The sequence below is a fragment of the Oncorhynchus kisutch genome, unplaced genomic scaffold (genome assembly GCF_002021735.2).
Source record: "Oncorhynchus kisutch isolate 150728-3 unplaced genomic scaffold, Okis_V2 scaffold3334, whole genome shotgun sequence".
NCBI lineage: Eukaryota > Metazoa > Chordata > Actinopteri > Salmoniformes > Salmonidae > Oncorhynchus > Oncorhynchus kisutch.
In genome coordinates, this window is record NW_022265279.1 from 230,001 (window position 1) to 252,428 (window position 22,428).

A 22,428-nucleotide genomic window follows, 5' to 3' on the forward strand; every position below is an offset into this window, starting at 1 on the left:
TCATGACCATCATCATCATCATCATCACAACCATCATCATCACCATCATCACCATCAACACCAACACCATCACCACCATCATCACCATCATCATCATCACCATCATCGCCATCAACATCATCATCATCATCATCATCACCATCATCACCATCAACACCAACACCAACACCATCACCACAATCATCACCATCATCATCATCACCATCATCATCATCACCATCATCATCATCACCATCATTACCATCAACACCAACACCATCACCACCATCATCACCATCATCATCATCACCATCATCGCCATCAACATCATCATCATCAACACCAACACCACCATCACCACCATCATCACCATCATCGCCATCATCATCATCACCATCATCACCAACACCATCACCACCATCATGACCATCACCACCATCATCACCATCATCACCATCATTATCATCACCACCATCATCACCATCATCACCATCACCAATATCATCACCATCATCATCATCATCACCATCATCACCATCATCATCACCACCATCATCACCATCATCACCATCATCAACAACAGCACAGTCAGGGCCATTACCATCATCAACAACAGCACAGTCAGGGCCATCACCATCACCATCATCAACAACAGCACAGTCAGGGCCATCACCATTACCATCACCATCACCATCATCAACAACAGCACAGTCAGGGCCATTACCATTACCATTACCATCACCATCATCAACAACAGCACAGTCAGGGCCATTACCATCACCATCATCATCATCATCATCAACAACAGCACAGTCAGGGCCATTACCTGCTGGGTGACGTTACAGCTGAGCTCAAAGAGTGTATGGGTTCCATCAGGGCCTGATCAGGTCAAGCCCAAACTACTCAATTAATCTACTATGAAATTCATCAAGTATTACATAACAGCAACATGGCTTGGTACCGTAGTGAGGGATGATTCCCCAGGCGGTGAAGGAGGCGTAGAGCCCACCAAACATCCAGAACATACACAGCCAGCTAAGGTGCTCCCCTCTCTTATCCATCTGGAGGAACTCTGCGAAGTAGGTGTACACGATGGGGACAGTCCCTCCGATCCTGGTGGAACAATACAACAGAGATTAGAGACATTTAAACTCTGAATATATTCTTTAACATGTGCAGGATTGTTGAAACAGTGAAATGGGGTGTGATTCCTCTTGAGGAGGTCTGTTCTGTGGACTTTGTTGAATTCACGGTCTGACCACACAACCCCAGACACCTGGACCTATTCTCCCTTTGGATCCGGGAAAGGGTTCTGTTATGATATGTGTCCAAATGTCACCGTATTCCCTTTGTAGAGCGAACCTTCTGACCAGAGCCCATAGGAAGTGAACTTCATAGGGAATAAGCTGCCATTTAGGACTGGACCATGATGTTATGATCTTGGGGCCTTGGCTGGGCTCAGGGAGTCCTCCAGACAGAGCTGGGCTCAGGGAGTCCTTCAGACAGAGCTGGGCTCAGGGAGTCCTCCAGGCAGAGCTGGGTTCAGGGAGTCCTCCAGACAGAGCTGGGCTCAGGGAGTTCTCCAGACAGAGCTGGGTTCAAGGGGAGTCCTCCAGGCAGAGCTGGGTTCAGGGAGTCCTCCAGGCAGAGCTGGGCTCAGGGAGTCCTCCAGACAGAGCTGGGTTCAAGGGGAGTCCTCCAGGCAGAGCTGGGCTCAGGGAGTCCTCCAGACAGAGCTGGGATCAGGGATTCCTCCAGACAGAGATAGCTTACAGTAATCATCTCTCTTCATCTCCCTCTCCATCCCTCTCTCAACATCCATCTCTCCTCATCTCCCTCTCCATCCCTCTCTCTACATCCATCTATCTTCATCCATCTCTCTTCATCTCCCTCTCCATCCCTCTCTCTACATCCCTCTTGCCATCTCTCTACATCCATCTCTCACCATCTCTCTCTACATCCCTCTCACCATCTCTCTCTACATCCCTCTCTCCATCTCTCTCTCTACATCCATCTCTCTACATCCCTCTCGCCATCTCTCTCTTCATCTCTCTCTCCATCTCAGCAACAGAGTCTCATCTCACCCGAAGCCGGAGCAGAACCGGAAGAAGAGGAAGAATCCGTATCCCTGAGCGAAGCAGGACAGGAAGCTGAAGACACAGTCGATGGCCAGACAGTAGATCAGACATTTCCTACGGCCCATCTTATCCGCCAGGCTGCCCCACACGAAAGCCCCCACCATCATCGACACATACACCAACAGACCTGTTAACAGAGAGAGAGAAACACAGCTCTGTCAATAGAGGCAGAGACTCTGGAGGATTGATCATTTGGTGCAAATCCCAAAAACAAAATCGAATTGATCCCCACATTTGGTTAAAACTGAAAATAGAACTTGTACTGACAGAAAAATGTGTTATTTTGCGCTATATATCCCCCCCCCCTCAGAATCCCCATATAACTCAAAGAAGATATTCCACACCCTTGAGGAAGAGACCTGCCATTTGCAGGCCCATGGAAATGTCCTCATCTGTGGGGACACAAATTCGCTCACAGGAACACTACCGGATCTAACGACCACACGAGGGGACAGCTTTATTACAGGCCGTACTGTTTCTAACTGTCTTCATCTGCCCCATAGAAACAACAGTGACAGCACCGTCATCAAGAACGGAAGGGATCTTTTGCAGCTCTGTAGAAGCCTGGGTCTGAACTTTGTCAATGGTAGGTTACGGGGGGGACTCTTTGGGGAGATTCACCTACTGCTCACCTCTTGGCCACAGTACAGTAGACTATATGATCACAGACAAGGACCCCTTCTCTCACTGTCAAGCCACTAACACCTCTGTCTGATCACAGACACGTTATGCTGTTCCTCAAAAGAACAGACATGGAAACAACCAAACATTCACAGCCCAGTAAGCTGTACAACATCAGACATTCACAGCCCAGTAAGCTGTACAACATCAGACATTCACAGCCCAGTAAACTGTACAACATCAGACATTAATACAGATGGGCCCAAAACAGCACAGAAGAATAGCAGACAGCAACCAGTAACCAAAATATCCAGACACTCTTAAATAACTTCCTGGATAGCACATCCACTCACAGTGAAGAAGGCATCAATCTGGCAGAACAAAACATCAACTATATATTCAGGCAAACGGCCTTCATTGCTGTGAGACTTTAAAACTCTATAAACGTACACTCAGAATAAAAAAAAGTCAGTTAATTAAGAACAAATTCTTATTTACAGTGACAGCCTAGGAACAGTGGGTTTAACTGCCTTGACAGATTGTTACCTTGTCAGCTCAGGGATTAGATCTAGCAACTTTTTGGTTACTGGTCCAACGCTCCAACCACTAGGCTACCTGCCGCCTCCACACTCCAACCACTAGGCTACCTACCGCCCCTACACTCTAACCACTAGCCTACCTGACGCCCCTACACTCTAACCACTAGGCTACCTGCCGCCCCTACACTCTAACCACTAGCCTACCTGACGCCCCTACACTCTAACCACTAGGCTACCTGCCGCCCCTACACTCTAACCACTAGCCTACCTGACGCCCCTACACTCTAACCACTAGGCTACCTGCCACCTCCACACTCCAACCACTAGGCTACCTACCGCCCCTACACTCTAACCACTAGGCTACCTACCGCCCCTACACTCTAACCACTAGGCTACCTGCCGCCCCTACACTCTAACCACTAGCCTACCTGACGCCCCTACACTCTAACCACTAGGCTACCTGCCGCCTCCACACTCCAACCACTAGGCTACCTGCCGCCTCCACACTCCAACCACTAGGCTACCTACCGCCCCTACACTCTAACCACTAGCCTACCTGACGCCCCTACACTCTAACCACTAGGCTACCTGCCGCCCCTACACTCTAACCACTAGCCTACCTGACGCCCCTACACTCTAACCACTAGGCTACCTGCCGCCCCTACACTCTAACCACTAGCCTACCTGACGCCCCTACACTCTAACCACTAGGCTACCTGCCACCTCCACACTCCAACCACTAGGCTACCTACCGCCCCTACACTCTAACCACTAGGCTACCTACCGCCCCTACACTCTAACCACTAGGCTACCTGCCGCCCCTACACTCTAACCACTAGCCTACCTGACGCCCCTACACTCTAACCACTAGGCTACCTGCCGCCTCCACACTCCAACCACTAGGCTACCTACCGCCCCTACACTCTAACCACTAGGCTACCTACCGCCCCTACACTCTAACCACTAGGCTACCTGCCGCCCCTACACTCTAACCACTAGACTACCTGCCGCCCCTACACTCTAACCACTAGACTACCTGCTGCCCCTACACTCTAACCACTAGACTACCTGCCGCCCCTACACTCTAACCACTAGACTACCTGCTGCCCCTACACTCTAACCACTAGACTACCTGCTGCCCCTACACTCTAACCACTAGACTACCTGCTGCCCCTACACTCTAACCACTAGACTACCTGCTGCCCCTACACTCTAACCACTAGACTACCTGCTGCCCCTACACTCTAACCACTAGCCTACCTGCTGCCCCTACACTCTAACCACTAGACTACCTGCTGCCCCTACACTCTAACCACTAGACTACCTGCCGCCCCTACACTCTAACCACTAGACTACCTGCTGCCCCTACACTCTAACCACTAGACTACCTGCTGCCCCTACACTCTAACCACTAGACTACCTGCCGCCCCTACACTCTAACCACTAGACTACCTGCCGCCCCTACACTCTAACCACTAGACTACCTGCCGCCCCTACACTCTAACCACTAGACTACCTGCCGCCCCTACACTCTAACCACTAGACTACCTGCCGCCCCTACACTCTAACCACTAGACTACCTGCTGCCCCTACACTCTAACCACTAGACTACCTGCTGCCCCTACACTCTAACCACTAGACTACCTGCTGCCCCTACACTCTAACCACTAGACTACCTGCTGCCCCTACACTCTAACCACTAGACTACCTGCTGCCCCTACACTCTAACCACTAGACTACCTGCTGCCCCTACACTCTAACCACTAGACTACCTGCTGCCCCTACACTCTAACCACTAGACTACCTACCGCCCCTACACTCTAACCACTAGACTACCTGCTGCCCCTACACTCTAACCACTAGACTACCTACCGCCCCTACACTCTAACCACTAGACTACCTGCTGCCCCTACACTCTAACCACTAGACTACCTGCTGCCCCTACACTCTAACCACTAGACTACCTGCCGCCCCTATATATATATAAACGTATATATATAAACCCATTATAAACTAATACCCCATTATAAACTAATACCCCATTATAAACTAATGCCCCATTATAAACTAATAACCCATTATAAACTAATACCCCATTATAAACTAATAACCCATTATAAACGAATAACCCATTATAAACTAATAACCCATTATAAACTAATACCCATTATAAACAACACCCATTATAAACTAATAACCCATTATAAATTAATAACCCATTATAAACTAATAACTAGTTATAAATTAATAACCCATTATAAACGAATACCCATTATAAACTAATACCCATTATAAACGAATAACCCATTATAAACTAATACCCAGTATAAACTAATAATAACCCATTATAAACTAACACCCATTATAAACGAATACCCATTATAAACTAACACCCATTATAAACTAATAACCCATTATAAATTAATAACCCATTATAAACTAACACCCATTATAAACTAATAACCCATTATAAACTAACACCCATTATAAACGAATAACCCATTATAAACGAATAACCCATTATAAACTAATAACCCATTATAAACTAATAATAACCCATTATAAACTAACCCCCATTATAAACTAATAACCCATTATAAACTAATAACCCATTATTTTTATTTATTTTATTTATTTTTATTTCACCTTTATTTAACCAGGTAGGCAAGTTGAGAACAAGTTCTCATTTACAATTGCGACCTGGCCAAGATAAAGCAAAGCGTTCGACAGATACAACAACACAAAGTTACACATGGAGTAAAACAAACATACAGTCAATAATACAGTTTAAACAAGTCTATATACAATGTGAGCAAATGAGGTGAGAAGGGAGGTAAAGGCAAAAAGGCCATGTTGGCAAAGTAAATACAATATAGCAAGTAAAACACTGGAATGGTAGTTTTGCAATGGGAAGAATGTGCAAGGTAGAAATAAAAATAATGGGGTGCAAAGGAGCAAAATAAATAAATAAATTAAATACAGTTGGGAAAGAGGTAGTTGTTTGGGCTAAATTATAGGTGGGCTATGTACAGGTGCAGTAATCTGTGAGCTGCTCTGACAGTTGGTGCTTAAAGCTAGTGAGGGAGATAAGTGTTTCCAGTTTCAGAGATTTTTGTAGTTCGTTCCAGTCATTGGCAGCAGAGAACTGGAAGGAGAGGCGGCCAAAGAAAGAATTGGTTTTGGGGGTGACTAGAGAGATATACCTGCTGGAGCGTGTGCTACAGGTGGGAGATGCTATGCTGACCAGCGAGCTGAGATAAGGGGGATTTTACCTAGCAGGGTCTTGTAGATGACATGGAGCCAGTGGGTTTGGCGATGAGTATGAAGCGAGGGCCAGCCAACGAGAGCGTACAGGTCGCAATGGTGGGTAGTATATGGGGCTTTGGTGACAAAACGGATTGCACTGTGATAGACTGCATCCAATTTGTTGAGTAGGGTATTGGAGGCTATTTTGTAAATGACATCGCCAAAGTCGAGGATTTGTAGGATGGTCAGTTTTACAAGGGTATGTTTGGCAGCATGGGTGAAGGATGCTTTGTTGTGAAATAGGAAGCCAATTCTAGATTTAACTTTGGATTGGAGATGTTTGATATGGATCTGGAAGGAGAGTTTACAGTCTAACCAGACACCTAAGTATTTGTAGTTGTCCACGTATTCTAAGTCAGAGCCGTCCAGAGTAGTGATGTTGGACAGGCGAGTAGGTGCAGGTAGCGATCGGTTGAAGAGCATGCATTTAGTTTTACTTGTATTTAAGAGCAATTGGAGGCCACGGAAGGAGAGTTGTATGGCATTGAAGCTTGCCTGGAGGGTTGTTAACACAGTGTCCAAAGAAGGGCCAGAAGTATACAGAATGGTGTCGTCTGCGTAGAGGTGGATCAGAGATGCACCAGCAGCAAGAGCGACCTCATTGATGTATACAGAGAAGAGAGTCTGTCCAAGAATTGAACCCTGTGGAACCCCCATAGAGACTGCCAGAGGTCCGGACAGCAGACCCTCCGATTTGACACACTGAACTCTATCAGAGAAGTAGTTGGTGAACCAGGCGAGGCAATCATTTGAGAAACCAAGGCTGTCGAGTCTGCCGATGAGGATGTGGCGATTGACAGAGTCGAAAGCCTTGGCCAGATTAATGAATACGGCTGCACAGTAATGTTTCTTATGGATGGCGGTTAAGATATCGTTTAGGACCTTGAGCGTGGCTGAGGTGCACCCATGACCAGCTCTGAAGCCAGATTGCATAGCAGAGAAGGTATGGTGAGATTCGAAATGGTCGGTAATCTGTTTGTTGACTTGGCTTTCGAAGACCTTAGAAAGGCATGGTAGGATAGATATAGGTCTGTAGCAGTTTGGGTCAAGAGTGTGATGATGACCGCAGCTGCTTTCCAATCTTTGGGAATCTCAGACGACACGAAAGAGAGGTTGAACAGGCTAGTAATAGGGGTGGCAACAATTTCGGCAGATCATTTTATAAAGAAAGGGTCCAGATTGTCTAGCCGGGCTGATTTGTAGGGGTCCAGATTTTGCAGCTCTTTCAGAACATCAGCTGAACGGATTTGGGAGAAGGAGAAATGGGGAAGGCTTGGGCGAGTTGCTGTTGGGGTGCAGTGCTGTTGACCGGGGTAGGAGTAGCCAGGTGGAAAACATGGCCAGCCGTAGAAAAATGCTTATTGAAATTCTCAATTATGGTGGATTTATCAGTGGTGACAGTGTTTCCTATCTTCAGTGCAGTGGGCAGCTGGGAGGAGGTGTTCTTATTCTCCATGGACTTTACAGTGTCCCAGAACTTTTTTGAGTTAGTGTTGCAGGAAGCAAATTTCTGCTTGAAGAAGCTAGCCTTGGCTTTTCTAACTGCCTGTGTATAATGGTTTCTAGCTTCCCTGAACAGCTGCATATCACGGGGGCTGTTCGATGCTAACGCAGAACGCCATAGGATGTTTTTGTGTTGGTTAAGGGCAGTCAGGTCTGGGGAGAACCAAGGGCTGTATCTGTTCCTGGTTCTACATTTCTTGAATGGGGCATGTTTATTTAAGATGGTTAGGAAGGCATTTAAAAAAAATATCCAGGCATCCTCTACTGACGGGATGAGATCAATATCCTTCCAGGATACCCCGGCCAGGTCGATTAGAAAGGCCTGCTCGCTGAATTGTTTCAGGGAGCGTTTTACAGTGATGAGTGGAGGTCGTTTGACCGCTGACCCATTACGGATGCAGGCAATGAGGCAGTGATCACTGAGATCTTGGTTGAAGACAGCAGAGGTGTATTTAGAGGGCAAGTTGGTTAGGATGATATCTATGAGGGTGCCCCTGTTTAAGGCTTTGGGGAGGTACCTGGTAGGTTCATTGATAATTTGTGTAAGATTGAGGGCATCAAGTTTAGATTGTAGGATGGCTGGGGTGTTAAGCATGTTCCAGTTTAGGTCGCCTAGCAGCACGAGCTCTGAAGATAGATGGGGGGCAATCAGTTCACATATGGTGTCCAGAGCACAGCTGGGGGCAGAGGGTGGTCTATAGCAGGCGGCAACGGTGAGAGACTTGTTTTTAGAGAGGTGGATTTTTAAAAGTAGAAGTTCAAATTGTTTGGGTACAGACCTGGATAGTAGGACAGAACTCTGCAGGCTATCTTTGCAGTAGATTGCAACACCGCCCCCTTTGGCAGTTCTATCTTGTCTGAAAATGTTGTAGTTTGGAATTAAAATTTCAGAATTTTTGGTGGTCTTCCTAAGCCAGGATTCAGACACAGCTAGAACATCCGGGTTGGCAGAGTGTGCTAAAGCAGTGAATAGAACAAACTTAGGGAGGAGGCTTCTAATGTTAACATGCATGAAACCAAGGCTATTACGGTTACAGAAGTCATCAAAAGAGAGCACCTGGGGAATAGGAGTGGAGCTAGGCACTGCAGGGCCTGGATTCACCTCTACATCGCCAGAGGAACATAGGAGGAGTAGAATAAGGGTGCGGCTAAAAGCAATAAGAATTGGTCGTCTAGAACGTCTGGAACAGAGAGTAAAAGGAGGTTTCTGGGGGCGATAAAATAGCATCAGGGTATAATGTACAGACAAAGGTATGGTAGGATGTGAATATAGTGGAGGTAAACCTAGGTATTGAGTGATGAAGAGAGAGATATTGTCTCTAGAAACATCATTGAAACCAGGAGATGTCATTGCATGTGTGGGTGGTGGAACTAATAGGTTGGATAAGGTATAGTGAGCAGGACTAGAGGCTCTACAGTGAAATAAGCCAATAAACACTAACCAGAACAGCAATGGACAAGGCATATTGACATTAAGGAGAGGCATGCTTAGTCGAGTGATCAAAAGGGTCCAGTGAGTGGAGAGGTTGGTTGGGGGTCACGGCGATTTAGACAGCTAGCCAGGCCATAGGTAGCAAGCTAGCATAGGATGGAGGTATGTTATTAGCCACCTCTTGCGTTCCGTCAGTAGATTAGTGGGGTTCCGTGTGGTAGAGGGGATTAATCCAAATCACACAACAACAACAAAAATAAAAACAATAGATATAGTTATAGAGGCCCAAGAAGAAAACATAATAATAAAAAATAAAAAAATAATTGTCTGATTGTCTATTCAGATAGCAGCCGATAAGACAGCTAACGGTTAGCAGGCCTGCAGATGGGCGTTCAGGTAACGTCGCGACGGAGGAGCCAGCCGGATAATTCCTTCGGGTAGATAACGTCGGCAGTCCAGTTGTGAAGGCCCGGTGGGGCTCCGCGTAGGCAGCAAAACGGGTCCGGATAGGTGACTGCAGCCCAGGAGTGATTGATGGAACTCAGGAGTAATTGACGGAGCTGGCTAGCTCCGGAATAATTGATGTTTGCTCCGGAATCGACGAAAGCCGATAGTCACACGGATAGCAGCTAGCTAACTGTGAGATCCAGGTATGAATGTCCAAAGAGCGGTTGAAATCCAGGGACATGGAGAGAAAAAATTGGTCCAGTATGTTCCGTTCCGAGCCGCGCTGCGCCATACAAAACTGGCGATAGATTTTCGAGCTAAAGGATAGCTGATGACCACAAACCGTGGTTAGCTGAATACTAACGATTTGCCAGTAAAGAAGCTAACTAGCTTCTGAACTAGCTTCTGATTAGCTTCTGGATTAGCTTCTGGGCTAGCTTCTGGCTAGCTCCTGGCTAGCTTCTGGCTAGTTTCAGGCTAGCTTCTTGGAGTTTCTGGCTAGCTTCTTGGAGGATTACAGATCTGAGGTAAATAATACTTTTTTATAAATATAAATTGGTGAGGCGGGTTGCAGGAGAGTGTTTTGAAGATTAGTTGATGGAAAATTAAAAAAATGTATGTGAAAAAAAGTTGGGACACGACAAGACGAGGACAAAAGACGTCTGAGAAACTAACACCCGTTATAAACTAATAACCCATTATAAACTAACACCCATTATAAACTAATAACCCATTATAAACTAATAACCCATTCTAAATGAATAACCCATTCTAAACTAATAACCCATTATAGACTAATAACCCATTATAAACTAATACCCCATTATAAACTAATACCCCATTATTAAACTAATAACCCATAATAAACTAGTAACCCATTATAAACTAATACCCCATTATAAACTAATAACCCAGTATAAACGAATAACCCGTAATAAACGGGACACGACAAGACGAGGACAAAAGACGTCTGAGAAACTAACACCCGTTATAAACTAATAACCCATTATAAACTAACACCCATTATAAACTAATAACCCATTCTAAACTAATAACCCATTCTAAATTAATAACCCATTCTAAACTAATAACCCATTATAGACTAATAACCCATTATAAACTAATACCCCATTATAAACTAATACCCCATTATTAAACTAATAACCCATAATAAACTAGTAACCCATTATAAACTAATACCCCATTATAAACTAATAACCCAGTATAAACTAATAACCCGTAATAAACGAATAACCCATTATAAACTAACACCCGTTATAAACTAATAACCCATTCTAAACTAATAACCCATTCTAAACTAATAACCCATTCTAAACTAATAACCCATTATAAACTAATAACCCATTCTAAACTAATAACCCGTTATAAAACTAATACCCCATTATAAACTAATAACCCATTATAAAACTAATACCCATTATAGACTAATACCCCATTATAAACTAATACCCCATTATAAACTAATTACCCATTATAAACTAATAACCCATTATAAAACTCTCTACAACACTGTTCAAAGTGACGCAGAACAAATTCATGACAAGTTGAACCATGTTATAAAAAGATATGAAGGCCAATCAATCTAACCATTACTGACCAATCAAACTGACCAATCAAACTGACCATTACTGACCAATCACCAGACCAGGAGCTCTATAATGCTTTATTTAACCTTCATTTAACTCGGCAAGTCAGTTAACAAAGGATTTCTCATTTACAGTGACGGCCTACACCGGCCAAACACGTAACCAATTGTTGCGCAGCCCTATGGGACTGGTATTGAACCAGGGTCTGTAGTGCCTTAGACCCCTGCACCACTCGGGAGCCCAAACTCCTGAGTATAAGAAACTTCAGACCGTCAAATTTAAAATGCATGCAGACCTAATGTCATCCTAAATGAGATGCTCAAATTCACTAGTGCGAAATTGGTACAAAATATATCTCAAAATATATCTAAATTGGTACAAAATATATAGAGTACTGTACACACTACAATTACTTATGTTTAAAAATAAGCTCAACTGGACACCTTAATGAGGCAGTGAATGAACTGAGAGAGGAAGTATGCAGGGCATTCTACTTAATTTAAAAACAAATTTAGATTTGTCATTGAACAAATTGCACTTTATGGCAGCGAGGTGTGGGGTCCACCTGTAAAACAAGATTTCACCCAATGGGACAAACACCCCATTGAAACCCTGCATGCAGAGTTCTGTAAGATTCTCTTACATGTCCAGAGGAAAACTACAAACAATGCATGCAGGGCAGAATTAGGACATTATCCACAAAAATAATTTTTTAAAAGAGCAGTTAAGTTTGGGAAACATCTAAAATACAGTGACCCCCTCTCATGTCATTACCAAGCCCTGAAATGCCAAGAGCTGAGCAAAGAAAAGAGTCCCCTCATCCAGCTGGTCCTGGGGCTGAGTTCACTAACCCGTTCTACTAACACACTGAAGCCTCAGTCCCCTCATCCAGCTGGTCCTGGGGCTGAGTTCACTAACCTGTTCTACTAACACACTGAAGCCTCAGTTCCGTCATCCAGCTGGTCCTGGGGCTGAGTTCACTAACCCGTTCTACTAACACACTGAAGCCTCAGTTCCGTCATCCAGCTGGTCCTGGGGCTGAGTTCACTAACCTGTTCTACTAACACACTGAAGCTTCAGTCCCCTCATCCACCTGGTCTTGGGGCTGATTTCACTAACCTGTTAGACTAACACACCTAAGCCTCAGGACCAGAACATCCAATCAATCAGAATAAAACAAACTACAACACAATCAAAACAAAACTACATTGCTTATTGGGAAACACAATCACAAAGCAAAATGCAGTGCTATTTAGCCCTAAATTGACAGTACACCGTGGAAAATTATTTGACCATGGTTACTGATCAAAACCTTAGAAAAACCTTGACAACGTATAGGCTCAGTGAGAACAGCCTTGCAGGGTAGACACAGGAAAACCTAGCTCCCTGTAGAGGAAAGGCTGTGTAACCACTGCACCACAGCAGAACCTGAGACAGAGCTGCATTTCTTGACAAAATGTCAAAAATATAAAACAATTAGTTTCATTTAGTTACATTTAGTTTAAAGTAGTTTCACTAATTCATTCAATTTGTTTAATTTCCCCAAATTTGAAACCCTTATTTAAGGTTTCAAAGACCTCTCTGATGAGGATAGGCTACCCGTTCTGTTGAGGGAGGACACAGAGAGCTGTGGGTTGGCAACACACTACATTGCTGCCTGCCATAAGATGAGGGACAGTGTCTGACAGACCAACCATGTCCTCTATGTGGGTTGGCAACACACTACATTGCTGCCTGCCATAAGATGAGGGACAGTGTCTGACAGACCATTGCTGCCTGCCATAAGATGAGGGACAGTGTCTGACAGACCATTGCTGCCTGCCATAAGATGAGGGACAGTGTCTGACAGACCAACCATGTCCTCTATGTGGGTTGGCAACACACTACATTGCTGCCTGCCATAAGATGAGGGACAGTGTCTGACAGACCATTGCTGCCTGCTATAAGATGAGGGACAGTGTCTGACAGACCATTGCTGCCTGCTATAAGATGAGGGACAGTGTCTGACAGACCATTGCTGCCTGCTATAAGATGAGGGACAGTGTCTGACAGACCATTGCTGCCTGCCATAAGATGAGGGACAGTGTCTGACAGACCATTGCTGCCTGCCATAAGATGAGGGACAGTGTCTGACAGACCATTGCTGCCTGCCATAAGATGAGGGACAGTGTCTGACAGACCATTGCTGCCTGCCATAAGATGAGGGACAGTGTCTGACAGACCATTGCTGCCTGCCATAAGATGAGGGACAGTGTCTGACAGACCATTGCTGCCTGCCATAAGATGAGGGACAGTGTCTGACAGACCATTGCTGCCTGCTATAAGATGAGGGACAGTGTCTGACAGACCATTGCTGCCTGCTATAAGATGAGGGACAGTGTCTGACAGACCATTGCTGCCTGCCATAAGATGAGGGACAGTGTCTGACAGACCATTGCTGCCTGCTATAAGATGAGGGACAGTGTCTGACAGACCATTGCTGCCTGCTATAAGATGAGGGACAGTGTCTGACAGACCATTGCTGCCTGCCATAAGATGAGGGACAGTGTCTGACAGACCATTGCTGCCTGCTATAAGATGAGGGACAGTGTCTGACAGACCATTGCTGCCTGCCATAAGATGAGGGACAGTGTCTGACAGACCATTGCTGCCTGCTATAGGATGAGGGACAGTGTCTGACAGACCAACCATGACCTCTATGCTTATTGTCATAGTTGAATGTCTGGTTATTTTGACCCTTGATTATTGTTGTTACTGTAGTCCGGTCGACAATATTCGGCAGTATGTACAGTACATTGTTACGTCATGCCAATAAAGCAAATTGAATTGAATTGAGAGAGAGAGAGAGGTATTAGTACTGCCAGGGACATAAACAAACAAACAAACGGACGGACGGACAGTATATCATCCCAAACCTAATCTCATTCTGTCTGTCAATCAAGCCAACAGTAGAGTAATGTTGTGCTGCCAGACTTTACACAGTGGCTCAAGGCTCATAGTAGAGTAATGTTGTGCTGCCAGACTTTACACAGTGGCTCAAGGCTCATAGTAGAGTAATGTTGTGCTGCCAGACTTTACACAGTGGCTCAAGGCTCATAGTAGAGTAATGTTGTGCAGCCAGACTTTACACAGTGGCTCAAGGCTCATAGTAGAGTAATGTTGTGCAGCCAGACTTTACACAGTGGCTCAAGGCTCATAGTAGAGTAATGTTGTGCTACCAGACTTTACACAGTGGCTCAAGGCTCATAGTAGAGTAATGTTGTACCAGTGTGTGTCAGTAGATCGTCGTTGCTAGAAGCAGCTACAATATATGTCTCATGTCTCTCAGGCCCCCACTGTCCTGGGTTTATACTACAGCCCTAATTACAGTTGAGTAAGCAGCTTAGCTTAGACTAGCGGCATGTGTTGCTGTGGTGGGCTGTCAGTGCACCTCACTGTGGATTAGTATCCCTCGAAATGCTACCCCTCTACAAACGGTATGTCCTTGTACCAGGCCTCAGGCATCACAGTTAGCCTTCAACCAGTTCACAGCCTAGTCACAGCGGGAGTGGCTGGAGGAGGGGCTGGGGGAGGGACTGGGGGAGGGCCTGGGGCTTGGTCTGGATAACATAATGAATGGATCTGTTCTGGTATCAGGGCCAGGTCGCAATTGTAAATGAGAACTTGTTCTCAACTTGCCTACCTGGTTAAATAAAGGTAAAATAAATAAATAAAATAAATCAGGGTCTTGTTAACTCAGTTGGAGGGTCTGGATAACATAATGAATGGATCTGTTCTGGTATCAGGGTCTTGTTATCTCAGTTGGAGGGTCTGGGCCTGGATAACATAATGAATAGATCTGTTCTGGTATCAGGGTCTTGTTAACTCAGTTGGGGGGTCTGGATAACATAATGAATAGATCTGTTCTGGTATCAGGGTCTTGTTAACTCAGTTGGGGGGTCTGGATAACATAATGAATAGATCTGTTCTGGTATCAGGGTCTTGTTAACTCAGTTGGGGGGTCTGGATAACATAATGAATGGATCTGTTCTGGTACCAGGGTCTTGTTAACTCAGTTGGAGGGTCTGGATAACATAATGAATGGATCTGTTCTGGTATCAGGGTCTTGTTAACTCAGTTGGAGGGTCTGGATAACATAATGAATGGATCTGTTCTGGTGTCAGGGACCAGTGAACTCAGTTGTCAGGACTATTCTCCCTCCCTGCAACATGGGAAACATATGGGCTACAGAACGAGCAGCAGGTTGGTGTTGGACTAAAGGTTGCAACACGATATTGGCTTTAACGGATAACTGTAGAGGTTATAACACTTTCTGGGTGGTTATAGCATAACTGTAGAGATTATAACACGTTCTGGGTGGTTATAGCATAACTGTAGAGGTTATAACACATTCTGGGTGGTTATAGCATAACTGATAACTTTAAGGTTATAACACAGTCTGGGTGGTTATAGCATAACTGTAGAGGTTATAACACGTTCTGGGTGGTTATAACATAACTGATAACTTTAAGGTTATAACACAGTCTGGGTGGTTATAGCATAACTGTGGAGGTTGTAACACGTTCTGGTGGTTATAGCATAACTGATAACTGTAGAGGTTATAACACGTTCTGGGTGGTAATAGCATAACTGATAACTGTAGAGGTTATAACACGTTGTGGGTGGTTACAGCATAACTGTAGAGGTTATAACACGTTCTGGGTGGTTATAGCATAACTGATAACTTTAAGGTTATAACACAGTCTGGGTGGTTATAGCATAACTGTGGAGGTTGTAACACGTTCTGGTGGTTATAGCATAACTGTAGAGGTTATAACACGTTCTGGGTGGTTATAGCATAACCGTAGAGGTTATAACACGTTCTGGGTGGTTATAGCATAACTGTAGAGGTTATAACACGTTCTGGGTGGTTATAGCATAACTGATAACTGTAGAGGTTATAACACGTTCTGGGTGGTTATAGCATAACTGATAACTGTAGAGGTTATAACACGTTCTGGGTGGTAATAGCATAACTGATAACTGTAGAGGTTATAACACGTTCTGGGTGGTTATAGCATAACTGATAACTGTAGAGGTTATAACACGTTCTGGGTGGTTATAGCATAACTGATAACTGTAGAGGTTATAACACGTTCTGAGTGGTTATAGCATAACTGTAGAGGTTATAACACGTTCTGGGTGGTTATAGCATAACTGATAACTGTAGAGGTTATAACACGTTCTGGGTGGTTATAGCATAACTGATAACTGTAGAGGTTATAACACGTTCTGGGTGGTTATAGCATAACTGTAGAGGTTATAACACGTTCTGGGTGGTAATAGCATAACTGATAACTGTAGAGGTTATAACACGTTCTGGGTGGTAATAGCATAACTGATAACTGTAGAGGTTATAACACGTTCTGGGTGGTTATAGCATAACTGATAACTGTAGAGGTTATAACACGTTCTGAGTGGTTATAGCATAACTGTAGAGGTTATAACACGTTCTGGGTGGTTATAGCATAACTGTAGAGGTTATAACACGTTCTGGGTGGTTATAGCATAACTGATAACTGTAGAGGTTATAACACGTTCTGGGTGGTTATAGCATAACTGTAGAGGTTATAACACGTTCTGGGTGGTTATAGCATAACTGATAACTGTAGAGGTTATAACACGTTCTGGGTGGTTATAGCATAACTGTAGAGGTTATAACACGTTCTGGGTGGTAATAACATAACTGTAGAGGTTATAACACGTTCTGGGTGGTTATAGCATAACTGTAGAGGTTATAACACGTTCTGGGTGGTTATAGCATAACTGATAACTGTAGAGGTTATAACACATTCTGGGTGGTTATAGCATAACTGTAGAGGTTATAACACGTTCTGGGTGGTTATAGCATAACTGATAACTGTAGAGGTTATAACACGTTCTGGGTGGTTATAGCATAACTGATAACTGTAGAGGTTATAACACGTTGTGGGTGGTTATAGCATAACTGATAACTGTAGAGGTTATAACACGTTCTATTAATGCTCATTTAGCTGAAGATCAAGAGAAACTGAGACTGATGATTGTAGAGCCAGGTAGGCCTACTTCTCCTTCGTGCAAGCAGATATTGTCTTAATTTTAGTCAGGCCTTAGGCATCTTCACGGGGGTCAGAGACAGAAAGACCCCATGGTGTTTGACTGACTGCTACATGCTCAACACTAAAATAAAATAAAATCCAATCCAATCAAATGTATTTATATAACCCTTCTTACATCAGCTGATATCTCAAAGTGCTGTACAGAAACCCAGCCTAAAACCCCAAACAGCAAGCAATGCAGATGGAGAAGCACGGTGGCTAGGAAAAACTCCCTAGAAAGGCCAAAACCTATGAAGAAACCTAGAGAGGAACAGAACATGGCCAAGATGTTCAAATGTTCATAAATGACCAGCATGGTCGAATCATAATAATCACAGTAGTTGTTGAGGGTGCAGCAAGTCAGCACCTCAGGAGTAAATGTCAGTTGGCTTTTCATAGCCGATCATTAAGAGTATCTCTACTGCTCCTGCTGTCTCTAGAGAGTTGAAAACAGCAGGTCTGGGACAGGTAGCACGTCCGGTGAACAGGTCAGGGTTCCATAGCCGCAGGCAGAACAGTTGAAACTACAGGGCAGACTCTCTGATTGGCTGAACACAGGCCGGACACAGGCCGGACACAGGCCAGACACAGGCCGGACACAGGCCAGACACAGGCCGGACACAGGCCGGACACAGGTCGGAAACAGGCCAGACACAGGCCGGACACAGGCCAGACACAGGCCGGACACAGGCCGGACACAGGCCGGACACAGGCCGGACACAGGTCGGAAATAGGCCAGACACAGGCCGGACACAGGCAGGACACAGGCCAGACACAGGCCGGACACAGGTCGGAAACAGGCCAGACACAGGCCGGACACAGGCCAGATACAGGCCGGACACAGGCTGGACACAGGCAGGACACAGGCCAGACACAGGCCAGACACAGGCCGGACACAGGTCGGACACAGGCAGGACACAGGCCAGGTGCCAGGTGAGTTGACTGCCAGCTGAATCATTAGTCTGTGTAGCTGTCACTGTTGACTCCAGCAGGATGCTGTAATGTTTCTGTTGTGATGCTGTGATACTGGCAGTAAATAGCTGCCACAACATCCAGTGGTATACTTTCTATCAGGTGGAAGCAGGCAGCAGTCTGTCCAATACAGTATATCTATTAGTATGTAGAGACTATCTTAAAATCTCTCTAGGCTAGATGGGACGCTACCGTCCCACCTGACCAACATCCGGTGAAAGTGCAGGGCGCCAAATTCAAACTACACAATTGTAAATATTTAACATTGTTGAAAATACACATGCAATATGTCAAAATAAAGCTTAACTTCTTGTTAATCCAGCCGCGGTTTCAGATTTCAAAAAGGATTTACGGCGAAAGCAAACCATGTGATTATCTGAGGACAGCCCCCCACCATACAATTGCATAACAATCCTTTCCATCCAGGCAGGTGGCGACACAACAGTCAGAAATAACGATATAATAAATGCCTTACCTTTGAAGTTCTTCTTCTGTTGGCACTCCAAAAGGTCTGTTACAAATGGTCCTTTTGTTCGATACATTTCTTTTTTATATCCATAAAAACTCAGTTTAGCTGGCGCGCTTCAGTCAATAATCCACTCGTTTCCATCGGTCAAAATGCATACAAAATGAATCCCAAACGTTACCAATAAACTTATCCAAACAAGTCAATCAACGTTTATAATCAATCCTTAGGTACCCTAATACGCAAAGAAACAATACAATTTAAAACGGAGAATCATATTGTCTTTACCGGAGATAAACAAAAAGAACCCGCTATCTCGGCCATGGGCATGGAAACAATACAGCCAAAATGGGAGCCCTTGGAAAAATGATTTTCCCAAAAAACTGCCTGAAACTCTTTCTAAAGACTGTTGACATCTAGTGGAAGCCCTAGGAACTGCAATCAGGGAGGATTTTTCCCTATAATAAAAATGCCAGCCATTGAAATCAGTGTTTCTACACCTGCATTGCTTGCTGTTTGGGGTTTTAGGCTGGGTTTCTGTACAGCACTTTGAGATATCAGCTGATGTAAGAAGGGCTATATAAATACATTTGATTTGATTTGATTTGTTATGGTGAATTTCTTGGGGGGGGGGGTGGTTTGTCCTCAGAGTTTTGCCTGCCATTTCAGTTCTGTTATACTTTAGAGTGTTTTCTATCCAAATCTACCAATTATATGCATATCCCAGCTTCTGGGCCTGAGTAGCAGGCAGTTTACTTTGGGCTTTTCATCCAGATGTCAAAGTACCGCCCCCAAAGAAGTTTTAAACAGTTTAGAAGAACCATTCTCAGGAGGTGTTCCATAACAACAGGTTTTATTGACCCGCCCCCTATTCCAAAGAAGTTTTAAACAGTTTAGAAGAACCATTCTCAGAAGGTGTTCCATAACAACAGGTTTTATTGACCCGCCCCCTATTCCAAAGAAGTTTTAAACAGTTTAGAAGAACCATTCTCAGAAGGTGTTCCATAACAACAGGTTTTATTGACCCGCCCCCAAATAACTTTTAACTGTGACTTACCCAGCATGCCCTTGTTGGCGTTGGATATGCACATGTCCTTCTCGGCGCTAGGCAACACAAAGCCCACCACAAATCCGTCCACGCCATCCGCCATCAGCGCCATGCCCAGCACGATAAACAGGGTCCACTGGAAACGACCGTGCCCACAGTCCTCCATGATGTTCTCGTACTGTTCTGCCAGGTCCTCCTCATCCGGCATCGCTGCTGCCAGCCTGGCCTTCTTCCTGGCCTCGGCCCTGGCTGCCCGCTGGGCCGCCTTGATCTCGTCAGGGTGGGGGATCCCCTGGTACTCTCCTTCGTACATCGCCTCTGCATCCTCATCGTGACCTTCCGTGGCATCACTCCTAGCATCCTCGTCCCCCCCACCCTCCTGCTGGGGGAAGTCAGCCTGGTAGGGGTACTCCTGGCCACCTCCCTCCCCGTAGGTGGGGATCTCAGTGCCCTGCTGGTTCACATTGTTCTGCCAATGGTCGTCCATGGTTACTGCTGGAGAGGAACTACGTTAGCACCTCTAGAGTGGTTGTCTGCTGGAGATACTGAGGAGGCTATATTGGCATAATTCTTGGCAGGGACTCTGTCTTGCTCTCAATGACTTCTGATCCTTTACTCCAGACAACTGAAACTGTCAGGTTGGTATTAATGGTGGTTCCTCTGCAGAATGGTCCTGATACAGTGTTAGATAAGGCCTCAGTAGCTGTGGTGGAAGGACTCTATCTCTTGTGACAGGGCTCTCTCTCCTGGTGAACAGATGTGCAAGGCCTCATGCTGGACCTGGAAGAGAGAAAACATATTGGAGGGTCAAACTTCAAATGTCCTCAATTATGCCTCAGCATGACTAGGGAAATGTAGTTGAACACTTTCCATGCAAACTGTACATCAGACAACAGACAGACCTGTCCAACCTGTACATCAGACACCAGACAGACCTGTCCAACCTGTACACCAGACACCAGAGAGACCTGTCCAACCTGAACATCAGACACCAGACAGACCTGTCCAAACTGTACACCAGACAGACCTGTCCAAACTGTACACCAGACAGACCTGTCCAACCTGTACACCAGACAGACCTGTCCAAACTGAAAATCAGACACCAGACAGACCTGTCTAAATTGAACATCAGACACCAGACAGACCTGTCCAAACTGTACACCAGACAGACCTGCCCAAACTGTACACCAGACACCAGACAGACCTGTCCAAACTGTACACTAGACAGACCTGTCCAAACTGTACACCAGACAGACCTGTCTAAACTGTACACCAGACAGACATGTCCAAACTGTACACCAGACAGACCTGTCTAAACTGTACACCAGACAGACCTGTCCAAACTGTACACCAGACAGACATGTCTAAACTGTACACCAGACAGACCTGTCCAAACTGTACATCAGACAGACCTGTCCAACCTGTACATCAGACACCAGACAGACCTATCTTAATCTAACATGGAGATATCAGTCACCAAACACTCTCTGTCCACCTGTGGTAACCAGCTCCATAGTGGAGTTGGATGTCACACATTATGGGTTGGTTAGTACCATTAGTTTTCCTGTGGTAACCAGTATGGGTTGGTTGTCACAGTGTTTACCATTAGTTTTCCTGTGGTAACCAGTATGGGTTGGTTGTCACAGTGTTTACCATTAGTTTTCCTGTGGTAACCAGTATGGGTTGGTTAGTACCATTAGTTTTCCTGTGGTAACCAGTATGGGTTGGTTGTCACAGTGTTTACCATTAGTTTTCCTGTGGTAACCAGTATGGGTTGGTTGTCACAGTGTTTACCATTAGTTTTCCTGTGGTAACCAGTATGGGTTGGTTGTCACAGTGTTTACCATTAGTTTTCCTGTGGTAACCAGTATGGGTTGGTTGTCACAGTGTTTACCATTAGTTTTCCTGTAGTAACCAGTATGGGTTGGTTGTCACAGTGTTTACCATTAGTTTTCCTGTAGTAACCAGTATGGGTTGGTTGTCACAGTGTTTACTATTAGTTTTAATGTGGTAACCAGTATGGGTTGGTTGTCACAGTGTTTACCATTAGTTTTCCTGTGGTAAACACTGTGACAACCAACCCATACTGGTTACCACAGGAAAACTAATGGTAAACACTGTGACAACCAACCCATACTATGTACTGAGCTGTACATAGTCTATCGGTAAATAGCCCACCCTTTTCACCTACCTCATCCCCGTACTGTTTTTATTTATTTACTTTTCTGCTCTTTTGCACACCAATATCTCTACC

General features: G+C 45.0%; 1 protein-coding gene across 1 annotated transcript in view; it reads right to left on the reverse strand.

The window, feature by feature from the left end:
- Positions 1–22,428, reverse strand: part of LOC116352978 (synaptic vesicle glycoprotein 2B-like) — a 58,233-nt gene that overhangs the window by 11,933 nt on the left and 23,872 nt on the right. The window contains exons 2-4 of the mRNA XM_031820389.1: positions 20,184–20,954; positions 2,064–2,244; positions 941–1,092 (exon numbers count right to left, since the gene is read on the reverse strand). Coding sequence (XP_031676249.1) covers positions 941–1,092; positions 2,064–2,244; positions 20,184–20,661 — 811 coding nt within the window. The 5' untranslated portion in view covers positions 20,662–20,954. The remainder of the gene's footprint in view (positions 1–940; positions 1,093–2,063; positions 2,245–20,183; positions 20,955–22,428) is intronic.